Here is a 27254-nt window from a genome sequence, read left to right on the forward strand (position 1 = left end):
CAGTAGCTGCTTGACTGAAAGTCTAAAAAATAGCCCAAAAAGCCGGGTACCGGAAAGGGTTAATTTTGACGAAAATTAATGGTCCAGGAATCAAATTCCAGCACAACTTTTCTTTTAATTTGGAGCGGAGGGGACACAAGTTCGGATACCATGTTGAACTTTAGGTTCCGTCTCCTTAGGATGTTATGAACATTCATCCCATGGAAAGCAATGGCAAACCACCAAGGATTCAGCTTGCCAAGGGACTTTTAGGTCAAATACCTGCCTTCGGACAGAATATCACATCATCATTCATTAACAGCCATAGAATAACACATTGCAAAATTTTGACCAGAATATATGCGAGACTGCGAGACCATGCGAGAAAGTCTCGCGCGAGACGCGAGACGAGACTCAAAATTTTATGCGAGACGCGAGACGAGACTTCACATGTGCGAGACGAGATCAACATTTGAGGCTGCGAGACGAGACGAGACTTTTCCATTTCTCGTCTCGTCTCGTCTCGCGTGCATGCCTAAATATGGTTGCCAGTCTCGAGTGTTGAGACCGAGAGATTATTTTTTTAAGCAGGAGTAAAAGTGGATCTTAAAAGATAGGGGGACGCTTAACGTCACACTATCCCCGTGCCTATCTTTACCCATTGTAATTTTTTTTAGAAAGTGGGAGGACGCCATAGATAATTTATGGAAGAGAGGGAACGACGTCCCTCCGCTTTTCTTCTCCCTTTTACCCTTATTTCCAAGTATAATATGATTGTTGCTGACAGGAGAACAAACTTAAAAGAAGAATTGCTAATGTCTTGCTGCATTTTATCCTTTAACTAAGGATGAGGTTAGAGGAAGTGTTCAAATTTTTGCATTAATTTCTACATTTCAGTGAATACATTAGTTAGAATATGCACCTAATTAAGGTATATCCTCATTTTTTTTTTATCAGATATACTTTACTACCAAAAGTACTGTATACTATTTACAAGTACCATATTAAAAACCTCGTGCTACATTAAAAAAAAATAAATGCGATATAAATGCGAAAATTGTGATAATTAATGGTACAAAATATCAAAATTGTTGCGAAAAAGTTTCGTCTCTACATATGTTACATACTGTACATCAGCTATATGTTATATACGTCTATTTGTACGTGAAATCTTGACCATCTATATACAGTCCTCAAAACTTCGAAGTGTCATTATTGAAATAATAAGATACTAAAAAAATGGGTAACTTTACAACAATGATTCGATTTTAATGCAATATGGCGTATACGTTCTATCAGGCTTACAATCATCCCACTGCATGGTGTTAAATTTTGTCAAGAATTTCATAATGAATCCCCAGAAGTAGCTCAAGTAATAGAGCCTTGGCTTCGCATTCGGGAGGTCGTGGGTTCGACTTCCGCTGCCGACCATCCTGACTAAGATTTTATAGGGTTTCTCTGTCATACCAGCCAAATAACGGGATGGTACCTACTAAACAGGCCCTGGCCGATATCTTCCCAAATCCTTTCCACTGTTGTTGTTGTTGTTGTTGTTACATATCCAGTATAAAATGTCCTCCGAGCTGTATCTGATGATTGTTAAATATATATATATATATATAAAGGGTGCTCGGGATAAATTTGACACTTTTGGGTGGAAGAAATAAACAGGGAATAGCTTCTTCAAACCAAACTGTATTGACCTCATGGAAAGTGTACAGAATAAAGAGAACCAAACAAAGCAGAATCACTCAAAAAAAAAAAAAAAAACCACCGTTGCGTCCACAACAGCCTCAAGTCAGCTCCGAAATCTGGAGCAGGCAGCCTTCATGGTATCCGGAGGGAGAGCTGCAAATGCCTCCTGAATCCGGTCGATCAGCTGGGTCTTCGTGGTGCAGGCAGTGCGGTTGGTTAGTTGCTCTACCACGTCCCACACATAGTAATCCATAGGATTGCAATCAGGGGAGTTTGGGGGCCAGATGTCGGGACCGGTGAAGTCGTAAAAATTGTCAGACAACCACTTCAGGGTCTTCCCAGCAGTATGACACGGAGCAGAGTCTTGCTCTCAAGGTCCTTGTTCAAAGCTACCTGCATGGTTGACGGGGCAACACACATTTTTCGCGCTAAAGCCCGGATTCCCTTACCTGGATCCTCCTTTACATTCTCCTGCAATTGTTGCATGAATTCCTGTGAGCGGCGGCAATCAGGCAGTAATCATGATGCACGTAACTCTTTTCCAATATTCTGGTGGCTTCCACTGGCCCATTGCAGTTCTGTGCGACTTCACAGCTGAAACCAAAGAGAAGAAATATGTGACAACGCAAGCAATACCCTCCGTGAAAGCATATTTATATGGAGTCAAACCAACTGTCAAATTTATCTCGAACATCCTGTGTATATATCAGATTTTGTACAACATGTCGCACATTTCCTTTGAGGTTCTCAATGGATACAGTTAAAGCAGTAACAAGTAAAAAAAAAAAAAAAAAAAAAAAAAAGCTTTACAGATTAAGAAAAAGTTCCACGATAATATTCGTGAACAAGTATTCGCTTCTTGTGGAATATAATAAGATACATTTATCTAAGATTTTCCAGTCATCCCTCAATGCTTGGGTATAGGAATGAATTTAACTGTTTCCCTGCAACTTAGAAAATATGTCTTACGATAGCTTTCGTAAAAATAATTAGATTTTCATAGTATATTTGAACTGAACGTGAGTACAATTGGACTTGGACGTTTCATCACTTTGCCTTTGGAGACAGAAAGATGGTGCAAAGAATAGTTTCATATTTCTTGAATTAGAACTTGATCTTGGGCCGCTGATGCTATCTGCAGTGTTCTATTCTTAGTCCATTCTCTATCTCTTCTCCGCGTGACATCCAGCCATTTCTTCACAGTTCTAGGATTACAACCAAAATCTCTAGGAATGACAGACAACTTCTCACCATTAGCAGCACAATCAATAATATCACTTTTTTGAGTGGTAGTCAAATCTAAACAGACAAAGGTAACCAGATGTCTAGTTATAGCGATTGTCCTTTTTTTTTAAAAAAAAAATCTCGAACGGGGCCCCAAAATGTATTGTTTTAAGCAAAAATGAAGATATCGTCCCGTAGGTATTATTTAAAATATAAATGATGAGGACGTCTCATCTAGTGTAATGGGCATAACCATGGGACATTTAACTTACAAGTTTCATTTCATTTCATTTTAAGCCATGAGTGGAACTTACAAATGCTCTTGAGTGCTTGTAACTTTTTAAAGCATTATTTATATATTTTATTACTTAAAAACTGGCGCGTAATGCAATCGGGGAAACAGAGGTTGGCAGATCCCCCTTTGATCCATATGCATTCCGTTTTCGCAAGTTAAAATTACGGCTGTTTTTAAAGAGACTTTAGTTTTAGGCACCTTTGCTGACACCAAATAAACCACAGACGAAATTCACAACTGAATGAATGAATGCGAGGGCGTGTATTAAAGATCAAGGTAAGATTTCGTATTGGTTTATTTATTGAATTATGTTTCATTATTGTCAGTGTTATTAAATTTATTTTCGTAAAGAATAAAGTTTCTGCTCACCTAAACAGATATAATTATATGCTTTTCTTTTTTTGAAATGAAAAATATGACAAGCGTGGATTCTTTTAGGTGTAGTAGCAAACAACCACTTATTCAGAGTGTCACCACTGAACGCTATAAGACAAGATAGCAAAGCAATGTTAACTCAAATGTTCTTTAAAATATCTGTCTTAACTATAAAGTGAAGACACTTTTTTAAAAACAATAATACTGGTCTGTATGTCAAAACCACTTTTTGGTAACTTTTATGACATTTCTGTAGTGTCTTATGTGACCAGCACAGATAAAGATAATGTATTTATCGATTTTGTTAGAGATTGGGCCTTTAAAGCCTTTAAAACATTTAATTAAATCATGAGGAGATAGAAAAGTACGCGTACCGATTTCATTGTCATAGTAAGGGGTATGAGATACTATACCATGAAAACCCTTTTTGTGTGTGTGTGAAAGACAATACGTTCCAGCATAACTCTGGAACGAGTACAGCAATTCTAACCAAACTTGATAGACATATTACTTACCGTCTGGAAAAGAGTACTGTCAGGATATGACTCGCTAATACACTACAGGGAGTGAGAGGACATAAAAATGATCGAAAACATCTCACATTAGTGTCGAACCTGTAGTTTTTGGGGTCACTGAATTGAACGGTGACATTTCCAATGACGTTTAATCCAGATTCAGCCCCCATTAGTATTCCTGATAGGAGGGAAGGTGACATGTAAAAATAATTGGTAATGACCATTATTAGTGTCGAATCCATTACTTTCGCTTTCCCTAAGTTGACTGGTGTCAGCTTTGGTGCTATTTAAGTCCAAGGTCAGCTCCCACTTGCGATAATTCTATCTACACTCCTAATAGGACACTAGGAGAGACATAAAAATCAGAGATCGTGTGGGTCGATGGAAATTTGACCCACGACCCATCGTGACCTACCACTTAGCGTGACCAACTGACCCACCACCCATTGTGACCCACTCTGACCTCCCATCCACTATGAATTACTGTGACCCATTGTAACCTACTTCGACCCACCAAAACCCATTGTCATCAACTCTGACCCATGATTCATACCCTCCTCTTCACTGAATAAAGAGGTCACACTTGTAATAAAACAAGACTGAAATTATTACTCATCGGAGTTTGAATTTCTACGGCCAATCTCTCAAGCACTGCTCTGTTACAATACCGGTGTATCTAACCTGTACGATATGCAATGGTAAAGTGTTTGTCATGGTCCAAATTATGTATGATGAATATAAATATAATTATCTTATATAATTATTTCTTTGTTGGCTTACAGATACTTTTCAATGGAAAACAGCATGAAATTTGAAAGTCTCAAATCAAAGTGAAGTAGATCAACGTAAAGGAAGAAAAAAAAAACTAAAATTTTCCATATAATTAAAGCATCACGTACAAATTAAAAATCCTCATGTAATTAAGCTTACAGTACAAATTTTATGTCCATTTCTCTCACAACTTTATGGCATGATTGCCTTATGCTCTGAACGCTCTATATAATAAACACAAGCTTCAGCAATTATTATAATAGAAAGCAGTGGATACAAAATGCAAAACACTGTATTTTTTGTTTCTCAATAAATAATTGTTTCTCAATTTGTTTCTCAACTAATATCGATCGTTTTTGAATATTTTTACAAACCAACCCACTACCAATTTTCAATATATAGAAAAAGGTCCCTCCTCCTACATAACAGGGAATTCAAAATATGTTAAAACATGTTCTGTTTATTTTTAACAAAGACTTAATATACTGAATTTCAGATCTTTAAGTTGAACGGCTTGTGAGATACTCAATTTTTCGCAAAAATTCGGACCCCCACTCTCCCCTTAGGATTTGTATTATAATGAAAGTGATACGCGTATGATAACTTCCCAGTTGAGATTGGGGCCTAACTATATACTAAAAGTCATTTCATTTGACTTTGCAATTTGACCGTGATGATAACGCGCACACAGTTACATTCAATTTTTATAGAATAATTCATATAACAGATGATTCAAAAATATTTTTTCCAGTGGTTAGCTCCTTTAGAAACTCACCGGCTGCATCTCAAAAGCTAAGCATTAAGTTATATTGCTATTATTACAATTGCGAATATCACAATCGAAATATGCCTGAAGTTCTTTCTTCATTAGAAATAAATGAAAAAAGAAGAAATATGGAGGCCTTGAAAGTAAAAGGAAGACAAATTCACCAGCGTTGAGAAAATGCTCTCTACCATGCACTGAGGAGAATTGGTCGGTGGGTTGTAATGGGTCCGTGAATCAGCATGGATCGGTGAATCTGAGCGGGTCAGTGTGGGTCACGGTGGATCACGGTGGATCAGAATGGGTCACGGCCCACTCAAAAATCTTGACCTACTTGACCCACTGACCCCTCCATCTCTGATTAAAAAAATGGTCAAAAACGATCAATTTAGTATTAAATTCATTGTTATTGGGGTCACTTAGAGAAATAGTGAGAATTCCGATGCCAACAGTATCCGATTTAAGCCCCCATGAGCAACTGGAGGGTGAAATGGTAACATGTAAAAATATCGAAAATGACCCATATTAGTGTCGAATCATTAGTTTTCAGTAGAGCTCATTTACAGAAGTGGTTAAGATTTGAACATCTGGGCGTCCTTTTGTTCTCTTTTGTGTTTTTATTTTATTACTTTATGGTAAAAATCTTATTTTTTTATGTATATATGGACCTATTTTTTTCTGTGTCTGTGCAACAAAAACTAACGTGAAACTAGGATAAGTTTAAAGGTTTAAGGATAGCTACATTTCAAAAGACAAAAACTCCGTAATCCCTTGAAATTTGCAGCTTTAACAGCAATTATTTCACTACTTTCACAAATTCCATTACTCATATTAACACGAAAACGTCATTATTTTTACTGGATTGGTAATATTATTGGGTACCAATATACTAAAATTAATTAATTTTAGGAATAGAAGTAAAAGAAAGAAAGTTTTTTATAAATAAATTTATTATATTTAATTGCAAATTATACATTCAAATAAAAACAAAATGTAGTACAAAAATAGGATGATGAGACGATGATATATTTACAATGAACGAAATGCAATGATGATGTGCATACATTAATATTATACATTGAGGAGGGTGACATTTCATTATATAATTTTATTTTTCAAACAATTATATGGTCCATTTTAATAATTGTAATTAGTAATTTCTCTTTACTAATTACTAATAGAAGCTAACATTGCTTATAACACAATTCACTTATATATCACGAATAATTTTGCTATTATTTTTCATATTTATCACGATGAATTTTGGAGTTATGTCATGAATCTTAAAAAGAAGGAAAGGATGTATTCCCTTAGTTAGCATTAATTTTTCTTTGCAATTTAAACTGGCAAATCGGTGTGTGAAGGATTTTCTTCTTTTAAAATATTACAAATCACTATTCTTAAGAGATATATGGAGAAATAATGCCATTTAAGTTGAGGTTACTTGCATAAAAGAAACTTTCAATAATTTTTTTCAAACATTCAGAAAGTAGCCCCATTTACAATCTTGTTCAAAAAATATTAGCCACCTGCCTTTCTTCAGAAGGCGGTACTCTCACAATTGTATGTAGGAAGTTCTAGTACTTTAGCTCTAAGTAAAGATCTCAATTGGCCAAAGAAAATCTACATTTATTTGATTTAATTTTGACTGTTGGTAAGAATATAAAGCTTTTCAAACAGAAATTGGTGGCCAGAATTTTTTGAACAAGAGTGTGCAGTAGTTCACTACAACTTTAAAATAAATACACATAAGTCGTTGTATTTCTTACATATTCTTTCTCTCTCTCATACATAGTCAAAAAAAGACTCTGAAGAAATACTTTTATGTTTATCAAAATGGTACGGTACATAGCTAGGTGAGAATATTTAATGAAAAATAGTAATGTTATTGTTTAATTAACAATATTCACATGAAAAAATATGCACAGACATTACATAATGCCTAAGAGTCAACAGAACAAATTGAATTTAACGTAAAATTCTCTATCTTGGTGATATAAGACTCTTTCTCTCGTTGCCTTCGGCGAAAACATGTACAAAAATGACAGAGTTAGGTCTCGTATTTTCTTTTCAGAGTGTTTGCGAGGAACAATCAAAAATGTTGAAATTTAATACTAAGAATAGCAATATGAGATGTAATAAGCAATATTTAATTGTAGCAAAGTCAAGAATATTAGAAAGTTTGAACGTTAATTCTAGTCTACAGTATATTATTATGTCTAATCTTTACGGTGTAAAAATTCTAGCGAAAAACCACGCAATTCAATTCTACTAACACAAATTATTATAGATATGACTACTGAGGTACAGAATCTGCTATTGAGCTGGAAATATTCTATAGTTTTTAATTTATTTCATGTATTACAGAACACGTAGACTAAAGCAAATATAAAATACATTACATAGATGTGTAAAGAAAACTATGTAAAGTTATTTAAATAAAAGAAAGAAAAAATACCATGAATTAGGAAGGCTCTTATATATGTTTCAAATTTGTATGAAAAAACTGTGAACATACGCTGAAAAAAGAAATGAAATCTTTGTTTTACGACGCACGGTCGTACTGGCTAGGCTAAAGACGTAGATTATGAGAAATGAGTGGAGTGGTGGAATGACGAATGTGAGAGGAAAATGGAGAACCCCGGGAAAACCCACGCATACGGTGTTTGTCCACCACAAAATTCACTTGGCGGGATGAAAATAGGATGAAAATAGTACTAAACGAATAAGAAAGAATATTGATTATGTATAAACAAGGCTTAACATTATTAAATGTTTTAGGGACGATAATGAATTTAGGGAGAAAATCTAGGAGGCTTTTCAATGAAGAAACAAGAATTGATTTTTGAATTCTAGGGAATTTAAATATCAAATAGAGAAGCACATTGTTCTGAGTGGAAGTACAACAAAAGTATTCAAACATAGAACTTATAACAAAAATTAAAAAGATAATTATTAGTGAATAATATAGAAAAAAAACTAATGGATTATCCATAAATCATTGAAACAATAAATACACACAAAACAATACAAGTGTGCTTTTGCAATGCATTTTTACCTTCTTTCGCAAATAGTAGCTTCAGAAATTTCTTTGTTTTGTTCTCAATTTATAGTTTGAATTTCAAACCAAATCCACAATTAATTTTCAGTTCTTTTGCTAACAGTTATAGTGAATTTCCTATCTTGTTCTATCAAGGGACTACATTCAGTTAGAAAAAGCAGAACAAAGTAATGGAAGATAAAAATAAACAATAGGAGGAAGCATTGAACTAACGTAAGTAAACAGCAATGAAAAGACAACACGGAGAAAACAGAAAAATACAGAAAGCGAAGAAATCATAGACAAAGAATTAAGTAAAGCTCTAAAGAAAACTAAAGACTTGAAGAATAAATTCATAGACAGAAAGATGATGAAGAAATATCACAGGTGAAATAGTTGGAGTAGTCACAATAAAACTGTAATATAAAGAAAATAGAAAGATCGAAGATCAAGTATGCAAAGGAAAAAACTGGAAAGAAAAGCATATAAAGAAATTATAATAAAAGAAGAAATAATTACATGCAGGAAAACGGGAGAAGAAGATGTAGAAGAGGAGGATACAAGAAAGTAAATAACAAATTAAGAAGAATATTGAAAAAATGAAATAAAGGGTTCTTCAAAGAATAAAAGAATGAAGCGACAGAAACAACTGAAAATGAAATAATCAGAAAGAACGTATTTAAAAGAATTATATGAGAAATAGAATGGAAAACTGTACAGAGAGAGAGAGAGAGTTTGATAGATATAGTAACAAGAACTGACAAAAAGTAATATGGAATAGTTATAAAGACAGATAGACAGTAAATAGTTGCAGATATAAACAGAGAAAGAATATTTTAATCAATTTTACATTATATTATAGGAGGTATAAACAAAATTAGTCAGAAAGCAGGATAAAGTTAAAAATAAGAAACAAAAAATTACAGAAAGAGAACTTAGTTGCTGAGAAAATAAGCAGGGAGACGAAGTACTTACGATTAGATAGTAGAAAAATTCGATAGATTGAACTACAAAAAATAACAGAAAATAAATTAGAAACCGAGAATGAAAAAAAAAAACAAATAGAGAGATAAAATACTTAAGATAAGGTAAAGGAGAAATTCGATAGATGTAACAACAAAGAATTATAGAATATACACTAGGAAGACGAGAATGAAAAATAAGGCAAGAGAAAGCAGAGAAAAATGGAAAGAAAATCGAGAAATTTGAAAATAAAAAAGCATAAGAAGAATAATTAAGGACAAATGTAACGAAAATGAATTGGGAGAGAAGCGAAACAATTATAGAGAAAATAAGAAAGAAAAGACAGAATAAATGAGCCATAAATGAACATGAGTAAGAAAGCAAAAGAATAGGTAAAACAGTTGCAATCAAAGAAAAAATAAAATCGATAGATAAAACACCAAACAATCATGGAAATCATTTTAAGAACTAAGTGGTGAAGCAAAAGAGCCGAGCTTTCTCAAAGTATAACGATTACTATAGAATTTCGGGATTTAAGAAGTTCATAAATTCATTATCTAAAATTTTAATATACAGTAGGTTTGGCCTTCAATAAAAAATTGTCTGTAATGTATGGGAGAGTGTTAAAGAAAGGAATATGAAAAGATTACTTGAATTCCTATAAATAGAGAAAAGTGAAACTAGAAAATTTTGTAAATGACTGTTATACAGAATTTAGAACAATTATTATCAGTAGGTGCCGTGTCCCTTATAGCACAGAGGCCTCCCTTGAACGTCTAAGGGAATTTTCTCGTGATTCAGTATGTCATATTTTTGTCAATGTAGATCTTCCGTAAACTTCCCGTGGAAACCCAGATGTTTGCTTGTCCTGGAATAGGGACTTCCTGTAGGATTCTTGTGGGATATTTCTGGGATCTTTGGGAGATAAACACAAGGCAACTTTCTGACATCGAAAATCTTGTCCCGCAACAGGCATATCTCATTGAAATCCAAGATAAATCTTGTGAATAATTCCGTAATCCATAAAGTTTCTACTGTAAGCCTAAATATCCCAGGATAAGAATGGTTGGTGTGGGCTATCCAAAGGACATCTTTTGAACATATCAAGTTATGCGGGATCTTGCTTACAAGAGGACTACAAAAGGACAATCGATATCTGAAGTTTAGAAGATTTTAGGCTTACATGCTGACCTTGGACGTCGTGGAAATACTGAGGGTATTGATGTACTGAGGGTACAGTAAGTCTTAAAAGATTTAGAACAAAGATAAAGAATATGAAATGAATAAATAAAGAGACGAAAATGCTACAGACAGAAACAAAGATACAGACAAACAAATAGAAGGATAAACAAAGACAGAAATAAAGAGACAGACACACAAACAGAAGGATAAACGAAGACAGAAACAAAGATACAGACAAAACAAGCAGAAGGGTAGACAAAGATAGAAACAAAGATACAGACAAACAAACAGTAGAATAAACAAAGACAGAAACAATAATTGACAGATAAAAGTTAAAGGTAATGAGGAAAAGAAATGAGAAATTTATTCTTAAAAAATGAACAAAAGAACTACAAAAGAAAAAATGATTCTTGGAAGGATCTAATAATAGTAAAGAGAAAATAATGAAAGAAGAAAATAGTAGTAGATTGATGTATGGTGGAAAATATTTACAGTTTTAGTACATGCATAAAAGCTTGAAGTAAAAGGTATATTTTGGATGATGTGTCATATTGTTAGACTTGTTCATGTTATAAAAGAATAATGAATCGCTGTGATCTTTTTTAGTTAAAGTTAATTAATATCGGAAAACTTGTCAAATTAGGTTGATGAACAAGCTATAATATATAAAACATCAAGAATATTAATGTTACTTGAAGTTCTGATTTGTTGTTCGGTAAGAAAGTGGGTGACGTAAATTAGTTTAAGTAGCAGATATTCTATATAAACTTTCTCCAACAGTAATCTACAAACTACTCTCTCATGAGTTCCATTTTCAAGAGAGAACACAACAGACAGTTTATAACTACAGAGGTATATAGCATTTCCAAACCAAATTGGTATGCGTAGAATGTGAAATTGAAAGAATGTTGGAAGGTGCATCAAGAGAAAAAGAATCATGAGTCCTCAAAGATTCATGATTTATTTATAGTGACTAGACAAAGTCTAAAGATGTAATTTTAGCCAATATTAAATAATATACTGCACATTAAAACATAATTATGAAATTGTAATTCCGTTCCAGATTTTATTAATCGATTTTTAGGTTTATCACATGTCAGTATTTATACTGGGATATCCGCATTTTCAGAGTCCACATACATTTTCTGAAACTTACTAGTTTGAACGCTTTTTCTAAACTCGAGTGTATTGTCAGTTCAATTTCAGATATTTCGCATGTACAAATGCATTGACTATTTGTGTTCAAAGATGAGTGTCAAAGAAGAAGAAGGAAAAAAAGAGTTAAGACCTACTGAAAGATATGAATAGACAAAGCCAACATCATGCTCTGGAAGCACTCACGTTTTTTAATCTTTCATACATTTCAATACATTTTTCATACTGCTTTGAAAGCAAAATTGAAACTAAAAATTAAGCTTTATAATTCTTGTGTGAAAGCTAATGTTTATACATATAACGAGTTAGCTAGATGGAAGTATGTCCACATTTTGGTATTTCAGAATATAACCCGATTGATATAATGTAACTTTAGTAAAGAAGAAGAATTGCTCATATTAATTGATTTTGGTAAGTAATCATAAATTCTAATTCTGCAAATATGAAAGAAAATTATTTTAAAATTTGAGATTGCAATCACTTTTTAAGAGCTAAATGTTTACTACGAACCTCGTCTTAATACAGATTTTGTCGTTAGTGCTTGGTGACCTCAGAACTTGGCGTTAACCCCATACTTGTGAGGTCCACAGATTCAAATCTGTCACTGCTAAATGCGTGGTAATATCTAAGATGAAGCAAGGGGATTGAAGAAATGAAATACTTTAACAGCTTAATACAATGTAGAAATAATAATATGTGATGAAAGACATGTGCATTGTTAAAATTCCAAGATGAAATAAAATAAGGAGTATTTAACTCTAGATCCCTATATATTCTACAGTAGGGTATATTCTACAGTAGGGTCGTGTAAGAAATGAGACATCGTTATAGAGACGAGATACAACTCTTCCTATAGAAACTAATACATTTTTTCGAGACGAGACAGAGCTCTTCCTATAGAAACATACTTTTCCGAGACGAGATATTCGCAACTTTTGTCTCGAGCTCATCCTTATCCTTGGCTTCCTAATGATATAGTTCTGAAAGTTCTGTTGACTCTAAAGCAAATCATTGCATTCAGTTTAGAGTTATAAATAAATATAAGATCAAATTAGAATGAATGAAGTGAAACTAATGTATCACAGGCCAATGAGGAGAGAGAGAGAGAGAGAGAGAGAGAGGGAGGGAGGGAGAGAAGGGAAAGGGGACCATAACAATTGAACATTACACTTCACATTACATCAGAGATAATCGACATGAACGAGAAAACAAAAATATGAATTTATCAATATCTTAACACTGAAATCAGTTTTCTCGTGATTTGAATTTAACTATCATTAACAATAAAAAGGTAAATCCTCCTTTATACTCTGATGTCCTGAGCTTCTTTGAAGAGACTTTTCTTTGTTTTCTGTTTTGAAGTCTTTCAATAGTTTAATTGTTTCCTTTTTTTTAAAAAAAAAAATGAACAGTAACGAAATCATTTATATCACTTCGCTTGACTCTTGTTTTCTCCTCGTTTCTTAACTGGCGACACTACTCTGAGAATTGTAACGATTGGTGCTTCAAAAGCCAATGAGACAAGCAGAGCAGCCAGGAAAGCCGTTACTACGTGTCCAACGAACAACAAAGCCTGGAAAGAAAATTTTATTACAATTTACAATGATGTCATCAAAAATACTTTGCCATTTCATTTTAGATTAGTATTTTCCTTATACCTATGGTACAAAGCAAAAATCAATACTAAAACAGGATATAATTACAGGAAACACAACTACAGTATAAGACATTTACAAATTTAGGGTAAATTTATTGATCTATGAAAATCTTTCTGAGAGGTTATGGATGTCTTCTAAAGAACCAATGAACTTGAAAATAAGACATACAGAGATAATGTGCTCTATTGTTTGTAGGGCACCGTAGACATCGTTGCGATTTTGTGACATGTTCCATTTGTTGAGGAAGATATTCAATAGCGTCTCTATCCTGTGCTTAACCTGCTGAGAGTGCTACATGTCTTGCTTGATAATGTTAAACCCAGGAGTTTTGTAAATTGGCAAGATTTCCCAAATGGCCCGGTTTAGCCGGAATCCCGGATTACGATTATCTGTTCTCCCAGCAATTGTTCGGAAATCTATATGTCCCGATTTTCCTCCAAAGCTTAAGTTAATATCATTCGTATATATATTTTTTAAAATCTCGCTTTTTTTAGTTATCGATACTCAACTGATAGGAATAATCCAGACTCTGCCTCTCCCTTTTGGCGAATGTTGACTAATTGGGTATTTAATTAATTCTGACATTTCAGCAAGAAGGAAATGCATAACTATAAAGGTATGTAAATGTGCATGAGGTGTTACTATTTTTTAATCTATAAATATGGATTGGTTGACTGAGAGTGTAGAATCTACTTCAGCTCTGAGACTATAGGAGGCGTTGCTCTAAGTGGGACCCAAACTACATGAGTTTATCCGAAGAAGGTGCTCCTGCACCGAAGAAGGTACTCTCTAGCACTATGGGAGTCCTACAGATGAATCATCTGTCAAGTTTCGGCTGAATATATCATTTGTCTCTTATATGTGTTTTCAGTTTTCACCAATACCAAAATTTCCTCTCAAGGTTTTTATATTATTATTATTATTCCTGCTAGTAAGACTTCCTTAACTTAATACAGGATGAACAAGTCTCATTAAGAAGGTTATTGATGAGTAGTGCATAACTGTTTAGAAACTTTTTTTTTATTCCCTTGAAGAGGCAGCTACAGCTTTTAGCACTGAGACATGTTTAAGAGAACAGAATGCCATTCAGTTGCTGTAGCGTTTAGTTGTCTGTTGATTGATTCTTGTGTTAGCATTTCACCTGCACTGGAGCACAGTATTCAGCTGTGGAGTAAACTAAGCCTAAAGCTGAAGTTTTAAGTGTTTGGAAATCTCTACCTCATCCAGTTCCTGCAAGTCTTCAAACGATGGTGTTTTTGATGAATTCTTTATTTTTCAGGTTCCCTAATTATTTTCTTATGTTAGATTAAGATCTTAAGATAATGTAAGGAAAATAATATTAAGATCAATCACGCAGAAATAGGAATGCAAAGTAGAAACTGGATCCAGTTGGCTAAGGATAAAAGTCAGTGGAGAGCTTTTGTGAACTCAGTATTGAGCCTCTGGGTTCCATAGGCCATAGAGTTAGTTAGTTAGACTACGGTCAAGGTAAACATCTAAATAATTGGAACTAGGAACAATCTCATATTTGACTCCTTTGCCACAAAGTAATAGATTAAGTTGACCATTGGAATATGAGTTATTTAGATGAAAGAAGCCGTGAGTAGTTTTATTTGGAATTGATATCAGGAACTATTAATTGAAGTATGAGTTATACTACTAATGCTATTCTCAAACTATAGCTTCTGATGTTGCGTTATCAACGCCATGCCATCTGCGTAGATGAATAAATCACACATGGACCATATCATAAAGATGAAAATTAAAGACAAGTGATTATTCATTATAAAGTGTTAGTTTTATATAGCTACTTTAGAGTAAATTTCTACTAATGAACTATTTCTGTAAGAATACTCACCTCAGTAGCTTAGCAGAAAATCAGCGTATTATAGTTACATTTGCTTTGAAGACAGGCAACAAAAAATTCTATATCTACGGTACAGAGTGGGTGAAAAGTAACTAGGTTTCTTTCTTGGTGATATATCAGAATTAAAAAAAAAACTGTTAGAAATTCTGTAATATTGACTCTTATTTATTTGGAAAACATGTAGATGTCCTCCGTAAGATAAGAAAACAAAAGAATATGTTAAATCTCAACATATATGCCTGTATTAACCAGCGTCCTCAAACGACCAGGGATATAATTGATACTTATCTGAAGGAAGCTAATTCTGATGTTGACAATGATCTTTTAAATATGCGCCTCCAATTTCTCTACTGTACATGATTTACACTTGTACACCTCCTTCTTAGTGTAGCCCTACAAGAAAAGTCCTACGGAGTGAGATCTGGACTTCTTGTTGGTATTGCATGAGGTCTAGCGCGGTGATTTGAGCCCACTCGTAAACAGATAACCGGTTGAGTTGAGTTGACTTTGAGTTTAACATCCCTTGTCAGCAGCGAGGCTATATGAGACGTGAACCCACTGATTAACGTGGAATCCGAACCACATTAGCTCCGACCGGGAGATAACCGGGTCGCAATGTTTGTTTATATTGCACTTGCTGCGCAGAGACAGGCACAAACACGACGACGCATCATGGATGCTCACGTTGCTCGAATGGTGTTCCACCTGCGAATGATGCGTTCTCCAGATCGTGAACATCCTCGACAGAGAACGCATAGGTAAGAACTTTGAGATGGACCCAAACATAAAATCCCGTCATATTTTCTCCCCAACGAGAGTTTTGTCTTTAAGTAACCTTATTCTTGAACAACTCCATATCTCCGATACGGTTAAATATAATATACATATACAGATATGCACTTTTTTGTTGCCTATTCTTCGAGATACTCGTATCACCTGCTGAAGTTTGGACACACTTTGGCGTTCCAACCTGTATATATATACGAGTGTAATCGTCACTCATTTCAAAGAAAATATAATACTTCTATATGTTGTTAACTCGTTCAGTTGAAGACAGTTATTCGACAACCTTAGCAATGGTAGTATGTCATCAATTTCAACCTTGCGTTCTTAATCTTAAATGTGAATGTTTGAAAAAATAATTAAAAATTCGACGTATTAAAATTAAAAATGAACGAACTTTTTTAGTTGATTAATTCAAGCGTTAACTTTTTAACGGATAAACCTGTAAATATGTAATTACATATCATGCTCTATATAATAAAAGGAAAGTAATACAATAAAGTTTACATAAACATACCATCACTTGAACAGATAGATGAAACGGTGTATCCAAATTCCACAACATGGTACGAATTGTGAGCGATTCCAGTAGATACACACAGTATGTTATTCTACTGAATGGGTACAAATATTTACACGCTAAGAAGCTGTTAACAAATCCTGCAAAAAAAACGAAAACATAAAGTTACGACAAGAAATTTTGCATAATAATAATAATAATAATAATAATAATAATAATAATAATAATAATAATAATAATAATAATAATAATAATAATGGACCTCTTTAGGTGACTTTTTTTAGTTTTAGTCAAACGATTAAGCCCTGTATGCTTAAAGAGACAAATGATTAGTTCATTAACACCCTGTATATATGTATATCATCTACGCACACGTTGAAATCTCTGAAGTGTGAAGGCTTACAGTAAATGTGCAGTGATTAGGTCTCTTAAGTCGAGGGCTTAAGAGGCCCCATCATGGCGAAATTAAAATACCACTAATTTTACAGTAATTGTGTGGTATCTTCAAATAGATAAAAGATAATCAAAAAGTGGAACAAGAGCTCCCTGGACAATTCTTTTTTACATGAGATCACAAATCACTTATCTGCTTTCGATTTCCAGCCATTTAGAAAATCGGTATTTATTTTCGCATTTCTAAATGGCTGGAAATCAAAAGCAGATAAGTGAATCGTGATAACGGTACCTGATGCAAAATAATATTGTGTAGGGCGCTCTTGTTCCACATTTTGATTATCTTTTATCTATTTGAAGATATCACGTAATTACTGTAAAATTAGCAGTATTTTAATTTCGCAGTGATTACACCTCTTAATACTTGATAAACGTTTCTCAATAAAAGAAACGTATTATATACAAATAGTCTGATTTTTTCCTTACAATCAATCAAATTATTTGGCATTATTATTAACAACAACATTCTAGAAGTATTGTTTCTATAGTTACTTCACACGAAGAGAAAAGAAAATTAGTGAGGAAAGCACATCAGGCCGAAGAAGGTTACAAAACAGCTGAAATATATTTTAAGCGCAAATTTACCAAAATGTCGATTGTATTGTACACAAAACCTGTTCCCAGAATATCTGGAGCAGATTGGTACGCCCGCTCATGGGACGCTAAACAAGTTGCCGAAACCAGGCGAGCAGATGCCTACGACCTTCGTCAGAAGGCTTGTCAACTCCGAAATGAGACCAATATCACTATGAAATGGAACCACCATCACAACAACATGCGTCTGGAAGACAGAATGCTTGACATCACAAGATGGCGGGAACAACTTGAGAGAACACTACGGGCAGTTGAGAAGGAGATTAGTGATATCAGAGAACTTAAAGATGATTTGGAGAGATTTGTGGAGCAAATGTATTCACCACTCGATGTGGCCATGCAAAGTTTGACATGCCGTGATGAAAGAATGGGTTATGATCTCACGGATGATCTAGCAGATGAAGAAATTAAGAAAGAAGTAAAACTGATTGAAGTTTTGAAGATGGGTCTTGAAAAAAAATGTATGGAAGCATGGCAACAAATTAATAGACTGAAGGAAGCCAAATTTAGGCTGGAGACTGACATAGGAGACAAGAGAGCCACTGAAGATATAGATCGTGCCCAAATTGAACTGGATGAGTTTAGTCCTTATATATCTCACAAACCGGATCCTTTAAGAGTTCCACGGAGAACAGTACCGTTGGATGTATGGGAAGAAAACTGCCGCTACAACAAACTAAGGGCAGACACTGAACTGGAAAATTCCAAAAGGCTTCGAGAGGCCATGTTAGCATTCTTAGAAAGGGCCAGAAACGATTGGCAATCACAGAACGACGCCACCGAATTTGCTTTACGCAAGCGAATATACGAGAGTAACCGTATGAAGAACGAACTGGAGTGGCAGAGAAAGACCATTATAGAAGAGATGGATCGAACCATGAAAGAAATTCACAGACTGGAGGAATCAATTGCCAATAAATCTGGATCACTGAAGCTGGCTCAAACTCGCCTGGAAAACAGAAGATACCGACCAAATACGGAAATGTGTCGTGATGAGGCTGATCTTGGTTTTGTTGATGAGGTCTTGACACTGAGACAAATCCTCAAAGACCTAACCAAACAGCTTGACGATACAAAGACCATGTACAACGCAATGGAAAATCAACTTATGATTATAGAGGAAGATATTGCTGGTAAAGAGCATGCCCTCAAGACTGACCTCAAGTGTATGGACATGAGAAAGTCGTTGAATATGGGGAAACAAGTCAAAGCTAAGGACAAGATGAAGGTATCCAAACTCGAAGAAGAGCTACCTCCACAACATTAACAAATCACATTCGGACTCATACTAACTTTAAAAATTAAGAATTTCAACCGGAAAAATCTTCAACCTAATCATCTTTTAAGAAGTTAACAATATACGATTGCACTTAGTTAAGAATTTTCGTTACTTAAATGTAGTTGCTGGGATGTTTGTTGAGTACAATTTATAATTTCTGACATGTCAAGAAGTTAAAATAAATATATACATGTTTCCAAAAACAAGTAAATAAAAACAAAATTGTTACAGAATTGATTAATGTAAAATAAATAAAATATAAAATTAATATGAACTAAATTATTATACAATTGATTAAAATAAATTTGAAAAAGAACATATGTCCATGTTTATTATTATTATTATTATTATTATTATTATTATTATTATTATTATAACGAACATGTTAAGAATGAATCTATAACACTTACGCATGGTCGTAAAAGAGTCGTCCTTCATTTGATTTTTAATTTATGTTATTCTAAAACCATCATAACCTGAGCTCTGACAGATCTAACATCGTGTAAGTTGAGGACAGTGTTGCGAACTGTCATAGCAAGAAGGGTCAAAGCGACCATTTGACAAAACGATGAACCAATCGAATTCCTTTATTTCTGATTGAATCAGATGATATTGAAATATTTACAAACTAGATATTTTAAAAAAATAATCGTACTTCACTTTACTTTTCAACATTCCACCACAACGTGGATATTTTTTTCTTTTTCCACTTATTGACACAACTCTGTCCTTTTGACAAGTTTGCTACGTAAATAGAAGTGGGGTTACATGGAACAACAACCGGACCACCTCCCTGTCACCGCAGGGAGTAGGTTTTCGTGGAATTGAAAGCGAAGAGGGTAGTGAGTCTGTACGGCTCTTCTAAAGTTCAAGGGCAATGACCCGTGATTTGGAATGTCAGGCTGAAATTAGTAGAATTTCTAATGGTCTTTGTAGGAAATTTGTTACATCGGAAAAAATGCACATAGTCTATATATTACAGAGACCGTTATAATGAGCTTTTCATAAGGACTGATTTAGAAATTTAGTAGTTGGAAAGTAACGAACTTGATTCAGCTATGTTTGTCTTTTCGTGGAAGACTTTTTTTAAAAATTCAATATGTGAAGGGGAGGATAGGTTTAGACCCACAAAAATACATTTGGAAACACTAGGTTGTTTCCATGGTAACAGAACAGTGTTGTCGCATTTATACCTACTCATTACTGTGAAAGTTTTTCTGTTCTCAGGTTGTTTTGATTTTTTATGCTATCATCTCAGTGCATTAGTGTGAATATTGTGGTGTAATCATTATTATTTTCATTCATCAGTGGAAACATAGTTTGTATTCGTATTATTCACGTAGACCTAAAATATAAATTTAGTGTGTGTATTTGTGTTTATGAACACAATGCCTATGAAGTGCGTAAGAAGTGCGGAAACGGGGTGCCCTTGACAAGTCTTACACGGGAATTTGTGTTTAATCTTAGGGAATATTTCGAAAAAGAACGTAAGGACAGTCCTTTATTGCCATTGAATAAAGTGATTAAAAGAGTAGCTTCAGCTTTGTATATTAGCCCTACAACTGTGAAAAGAATCACAAAAGAGAAGTATCCGAAAGACTTCGCTGAACCGACGGAAATTTTATCTATCCTAGGAAAAACGCGTAGAATTTCTACAGTAAACGGAATTAAATTATCTACAATTGAAAGCCATTCTCTAACGTAAGTCGTTTTCAATTTATTATTATTATTATTATTATTATTTAAAAAAAGATGTAACATTATGGGTCTTACGCAGAGTCATTCTGAAGCGTGTTCAGTGTCATACTAAAGAGTTGAGTTGATTTTGAGTTTAACATCTCTTTCAGCAGGGAGGCTATATGAGACGTGGATCTACTGATTAACGTGGAATCCGAACTACATGATCTCCCGCCGGGAATCGAACCGGGGTCTTTCATACCAAAGGCGTATGTTAACCGCTTAGCCACGAAGAAGCTCGATGTCATACTAAAGAGTTCGACCAACATATGTTTCCATGCAGTAGTCAGGTATTTAGTATGACGCTAATCATACGTCAAAACGACTCTGCATAAGGCCCTATGTGTTTAGAAGTAACGATTGTTTTCTTTACGATTTTGTAAACTATCTTAACGCAATACTAATTTGTTTGTTTCTTTTGACTAATACTTTCGTCAGGCATAATGTTAAATAATATTTTTGTTGTAATACATAGGTGATTCTTTTCCCACAAAAGTATCCCTTGTTATATTGTTACAGAAGATAAATGTGGCAACCGCGCTTGATCGCATGTGAGTTGTCAGAGGTCTTCTTAGCGCGGCCTCACTCTAATAATCTACAAACCAAAAGTCTGTACACACTATTTCACAAGCTTGTGTAGTTGACAAGGGCTACCACAATGTCAAGTTTGATCCAAGTGGATAAGTTTGGTTGAACTCGCACTAGATATGTATGTTTAGTTTAACGTTCCACTTTTATGCACCGAGGCTAAGGGAATTTGTGCTAATGAGATTATAATAATTAGAGCCCGGATTTCTAAGCAAAATGCTTCTTTCTTTCCACACTTTTAAAGATATGCAGGAATGTACCTCGCAGTACACACCCTAACAAGCAATTTTAATCATGGTTGACAGTGCTTAAAATGTTTATTCTGGTTTAAAAAAATATACATCTTGCTTATTTAGTTTACCATTTTTATTTAAAACAATATATTCTATTTAAAAAATATCGCATTAAAAGTGTATATTGCTCTCCTATGCACTGCCTTATCATCACTGATTTCATATGTTTCTTAGTACATCCATGACCACTTCTTCTCCAAATTACCTGATTTTATAAAACAGATGGAAACTCGAAATAATTCATTACAACAATCACTTTTACTGATAGAGGAAATTTTTAGTAATATTGTCTTCAGAGATTTATGGTGTTGGTAAAATTGCATTTGACAAGCTTAGTCAGGTATTACTTAAAAAAAAAAAAAAAAAAAAAAAAAAAACTGGTTACAAAACATTTTGTCAAATTTCTAGAAAGCGTTCCGATGAGGAAACTTATATTGAAAGGAAAATCAGCAAATAAAGAACTGTGTTGCATTTCACACGCTACTGTGACGTCATGGAACATGCAAATAACATTGTTATTGTATGTAAGTGACACTTGCTCGTAATATATTAAAGTAATTGTTATTCATTAATTACCATAAGTTTAATTAAGGTAAATTCTAGACCTGGATACAATTTATTTCGTAGTATTAAATTTTTATTAATGTATTAATTTATTATAATTATTGTGTATATAATGTCGTGTATTTTATATAATATTTTCGAGTTAGTCCATTTAATCATGTTAAACGAAAAGCCTTTCTTTACTTCTTCTAGCTACTTCAGATAGAAAAAAAAAATAATTTTCAAATATACCCAACCAGTTTGTACTATGTAGAGAAAAAAGCTTTCTTGCTTTCTGACCAAGAAGTTTCACAAGGAGAGAAGAGATAGATATTTTCCTTCTTCCAGGTTTATCATATGCCAGCATTTATGAGGACATATCCGTATTTTTAAAGTAAAAAATTTTCGTTCGTATACATTTTCCGAAATTCTCTGATCTGTCCGCATTTTGTAAGCTCAAGTATATTTTTTTCTAATGTGGTATCGAATTTGTAACAGCGTTCAATAAATAATGTACAGGTTGGCCATCTTCATTATAATCGCTTTCATTTTTCCCTCGCTTCAGATTCTTTTACATTTTATTTAAACATTTAAGTGGTTAAATCTTGTCACACTACTATTTTATTTCCTATTATTGTTCTTGTTATATCTTCATCACACTGATATAAATAAGTCCAAATTATATACATCTGCCGCTGCTATTCCCGATCTGGTCCAACCCACTTCTCTAATCTCGTTGACCTGGAAGCACGTGTTGCAATTTAGCGCACACTCCTGAACTTCCCCAACCAGCTAAGGCTGTACTGCTTTTGCTTGCCAAGGCGTGACGTGACAACAGAAGAGTGCATTCAAAGATATAAAGTTATCATTAGCCAACGACAAGCGCGCTGTCTTCTGCTTTAGATGGTAGTGCTATGTGACTGGAGGACGGTTCATGAAGCGATACAACTGTAATTTTGAGATATGGATGTTTTAAAGTTGGGAAACCATTGCTAAAATCGATTTGGCAGCAGTAATTATTGCGAATATATGTTTTATGCTTTTTTTAAGTTTTATGTCCTTACTTTTGCACACTGTTCTTACGTTGCTAATTTGCTCTATTAACCTCAATAATAATAATAATAATAATAATAATAATAATAATAATAATAATAATAATAATAATAATAATAATAATAATAATAATAATAATAATAATAATAATAAACTTTTATTCAGGTAGTAAGTTCTCTAAAATCGACGATATGCTTTTAGGACATCAGTAGCTAAGAACAGTAGACAGCACATTTCAAGTAGTTAATGTTTATATAACGAGCTAGCCAAATCGAAGTGCATCTGCATTTTGGTATTTCAGAGTATGGGAACCTACCTTCTTTTGATTGTATACAATTGAAGATTTTTAAAAAAAATGAGTACCTCCATATCCTGTACAGCACGCAACAGTAATCCAAGCTAATCCAAGTGCCCACGCTGTGTGGCTGAGTGATACATACGCTGACGAAGTAGTTCTGCCCAAGTTCTCGTTGTAAAGGCCAAAAACAAGACTCAACATGCAGCCAGTCGTCAATAACCATCCAACAGTAATTGCAATCTATAAAAGAGAAAATAGAGGCATTAAAATGGCTGCAATAAGTGTAAATGAAAATAAGTTTAAACTAGTTTTAAAGATTAATAACAGGTGATAAGTTGACAAAGAACTCTGGTTCTTAGAGAAGAAGTTTATAAATAAGTGGTCTTATAGGTGTCTATATGTTTAATTCAAGAGAGGGAGATTTTTATATTTGCTAGTACCGTATTTAATTGACAGCACATTATCAGGAAGTTTCGCATATTTAATTGAACTTTAGGACACGTAGGTTCTATGTAATAAGGTAGCAGCCGCCTACTGCTCCCTCACGTAGTACACCTAGATTACCAACACCGACAGCCCAGATCAGAAAAAGAATTTGGTTCTATCAAATGCATTATATTTTAGAACCCAAGATATTTGAACGCAATCTTTCACAGTGTCGCAGGCTAAGATATGCCAATCGATATACCAATCATTGGGCTGACCAAAATGACATTTGTCATGGGTATTACTCGAAACAATCAAGTTTTTTGTAAACATAAATATTGATCTCTAAGCTAACTATACCACCTCTTAGGATGAGATTGGTACCAAAATATATCCTAATCAAGCTTTTTATTTTGCTACTAGGAAAGACATAATATGGTTAAAGAAATATATCATCATCATCATCGTCATCGTCATCGTCATAGGGTATTCTGTTATTATTGGTAGGTCGCTTGCTGCAACTGAGAAGCTTCCGTGCTCCATGGTTTTCAGCTAACCACTTTGTTTTCACGTACGATATTTATGTTTTGATACTGTCCATCAATCGTACTCTTCTTCGTCCATTTCCTCTCTTTCCTGCCACCACACCCTCCAGCATGTCCCTCAGGACACAGTTCTTTCTCACCCAATCCCCCAACCAGTTTTCCTTTCTCTTTTTAATAATATCTAAGATTGTTCTTTTCTTCTCCATCATTTCTAACACCCTCTCAATCTTTTTCCGCTCGATCTAGCTAATTCTCTACACTCTTCACATCCACATTTCTAAAGCTTACAGTTCTTGATCATAATTTTTTGCGTAATGTCCATGCTTCTTATCTATATAGTACAATACTCCATACTAAGCATTTTATCAGTCTTTTTCTCAACTCTTTATTCAAGGACCCACAAAATAGACTTTTCTGCCTCTTAAAGACTTCTTTCGCCATTCCTATCTTTGATTTTATTTCACGTTCACACTTCGTATAACCACTAATAATACTAACTAGGTTGACACAGACTGCTTCGTTCAAATTACCATGACTCTTGTCCTTGTAACATTTATTTTCATCCCATATTCTTCACAGCTCTTATTCAAGTTTCCTAACATCTTATTGAATATCTTTTCACATTCCGCAACGAGTGCCATATCATCTGCAAATCGTATACATCTAATCATTCTATTTCCTACTGAAAAGCCTTCTTAATTTTGTAAGTTCTTTTTAACTATCTCTTCTAGATAGATATTAAATAATGTTGGTGAGAGACAGCATCCCTGTTGAACTCCCTTTCCAATTGTACTCTCATCGTCATTGCCTCCCCTATTCTAACACTTACGTGTTGGTTCATGTATAAATTTCTTATGAGTCTTAGATCTTTTCATTCCAACCCAACCTTCTCTAGAACTTCCAAAAACAATCCCCAATTCACGCGGTCAAAAGCCTTTTCTACATCAATAAATACAACATACACCTCTTTTCCTTTTTCTATAAACCTGAATCTGAACTGTTTCTCCTCATTTTTTTTTCATTTGTTCTTTCATACAACCTTCTGTTCATTATCCGAAGCATATATTTTGCTGCATGCAATATGAGACTAAATGTTCTACAGTCCTCACTTCTCCCAGGGTTCGATTTCTTAGCCATCGGTATCATAATCGTATTCAAGATATCTTTCGGTCACTCTCCTTTTCATGTATTTCAATGCAGAGATGGAATAATTCTTTGTTGCCCTTGTCCCCCATATTCTTAATGAATTCCATTGGTATACTATCCATTCTAGTTGTCTTTCCATTCCTAATAGCAGATATGACATTTTCAAACACATCATAAAGAATACTAAACTCTTCATTTCCTGCTTCATCATCTGGGACACGCGCTATAACCCTACTCTCATACAAGTCCTCAACATATTCTTTCCATCTTCCTAAGACTTCACTTCTCTCGCTGACTACCTTCCCATTCCTATTTTTTACTGCCATCGTAAATACTCCCTTGTTTCCTCCGAAGTTCTATAGATTTACTTTCTTGTACATTTCCTCACATTCTCCAACTCTTTTAAATTCTTGTATGTTATCGTATTTTGTTTTCCTAAAACTTTTCCTTTGTTCTGTCCGTTTCCCTTCATATTCCTCGTCTAACTTCCTGCTCACCTTTTTGCCCTCTTCTGTATTAACCTGTTTCCACGCCTTCCTTTTCCTCATTTTCTGCAACATCTATTCTGTAATCCATGGTTGTTTACCGTTTCTGTAATCTATGTTGTTCGTGGTAACTTACTACTTCTTCTGCTCTCTGATGTATGCAAGTTTAATATGTTTCCACCGTCTGTTACTACCTGCACCTATCCGTTTCTCGCTTGAAATTTTTTCTTCGAGTTTTTCAGCGAAAACTCTTCTTACTTTCTTGTTTTTTAACTGTTCAGTATTCGACTTCTTGTTGCGTACTTTTCTTGTGCCTGCATTTTTAGTTGAATATCTACTTCGGCCAGCACAAGATTATGATCAGAGAAAATATTGGCCTCAGGAAGGGTTTTCGCGTTCTTCAAGATATTCTGATACCTATCTGAAACATAAAATAGTCTATTTGATATCTTCAGCCATCTTGAGGATTTTCATTTGTCTTCTTTTGTGCTGATTAAACCAAGTGTTTCCAATTACTAGTGAATTCTGTCTACAGAAATTGACCAGTCCCTTTTCCATTCATTTCTTTCGCTTAAACTGTATTTGCCTACGATACTACTTTCCTGTCCTATTCCCACAACTGAATTGAAATTTCACATTACAATTGTGCCTGCAACCCTATTTTTAATGTTTATAATTTCTTCCATTTTCTCATAATTTCCCCCTACTTCTTCAGTTGTATGCAAAGTGGTCCTTTGTATGTCTATATCACCCCTAGATCTTTCTTTTTTCTTTTAAGTCTCAACATCGTAACTCTCTCAACAAATTCTAATTTCACTGCTTTCTCTTTTAAACGCTTACGAAGAATTATGCCCACACCATTATGAGCGCCCTTTTCATTACCTAAGTAAACATGTCCTTCGCCTTTTAGCTCCCCACTATCTTCCAATCAACCTTCACAAACTTTTACAAAGTCTATTTTTTTTAATTTTCTTTTTAAGACTTCCTGATTTTCCTCCCTGTAACATGGTACGTATGCTTCATATCCCT

At 34.2% G+C, this 27254-nt stretch overlaps 2 protein-coding genes across 2 annotated transcripts in view; one reads left to right on the forward strand and one right to left on the reverse strand.

Moving 5' to 3' along the window:
- Positions 1 to 8812: 8812 nt before the first annotated feature.
- The window catches only part of LOC145690157 (nose resistant to fluoxetine protein 6-like), a 206308-nt gene continuing 187866 nt past the window's right edge, over positions 8813 to 27254 (reverse strand). The window contains exons 13-15 of the mRNA XM_081764768.1: positions 23689 to 23863; positions 16783 to 16925; positions 8813 to 13530 (exon numbers count right to left, since the gene is read on the reverse strand). Of these exons, the coding sequence (XP_081620894.1) occupies positions 13387 to 13530; positions 16783 to 16925; positions 23689 to 23863 (462 nt within the window). The 3' untranslated portion in view covers positions 8813 to 13386. The remainder of the gene's footprint in view (positions 13531 to 16782; positions 16926 to 23688; positions 23864 to 27254) is intronic.
- LOC145690156 (tektin-B1-like) lies at positions 17708 to 19369 on the forward strand. The gene has a single exon (XM_081764766.1). It carries the CDS (start codon positions 17828 to 17830, stop codon positions 19097 to 19099), a length of 1272 nt encoding a protein of 423 aa, XP_081620892.1. The 5' UTR covers positions 17708 to 17827; the 3' UTR covers positions 19100 to 19369.

This window comes from Thermobia domestica, chromosome 7 (genome assembly GCF_964235325.1).
Source record: "Thermobia domestica chromosome 7, izTheDome1.hap1.1, whole genome shotgun sequence".
NCBI classification, from domain to species: domain Eukaryota; kingdom Metazoa; phylum Arthropoda; class Insecta; order Zygentoma; family Lepismatidae; genus Thermobia; species Thermobia domestica.

What these genes read in the sequence shown, in the direction of transcription:
- LOC145690156 (XM_081764766.1), top strand. Translation starts at nt 17,828, where the DNA reads ATGTCGATTGTATTGTACACAAAACCTGTTCCCAGAATATCTGGAGCA.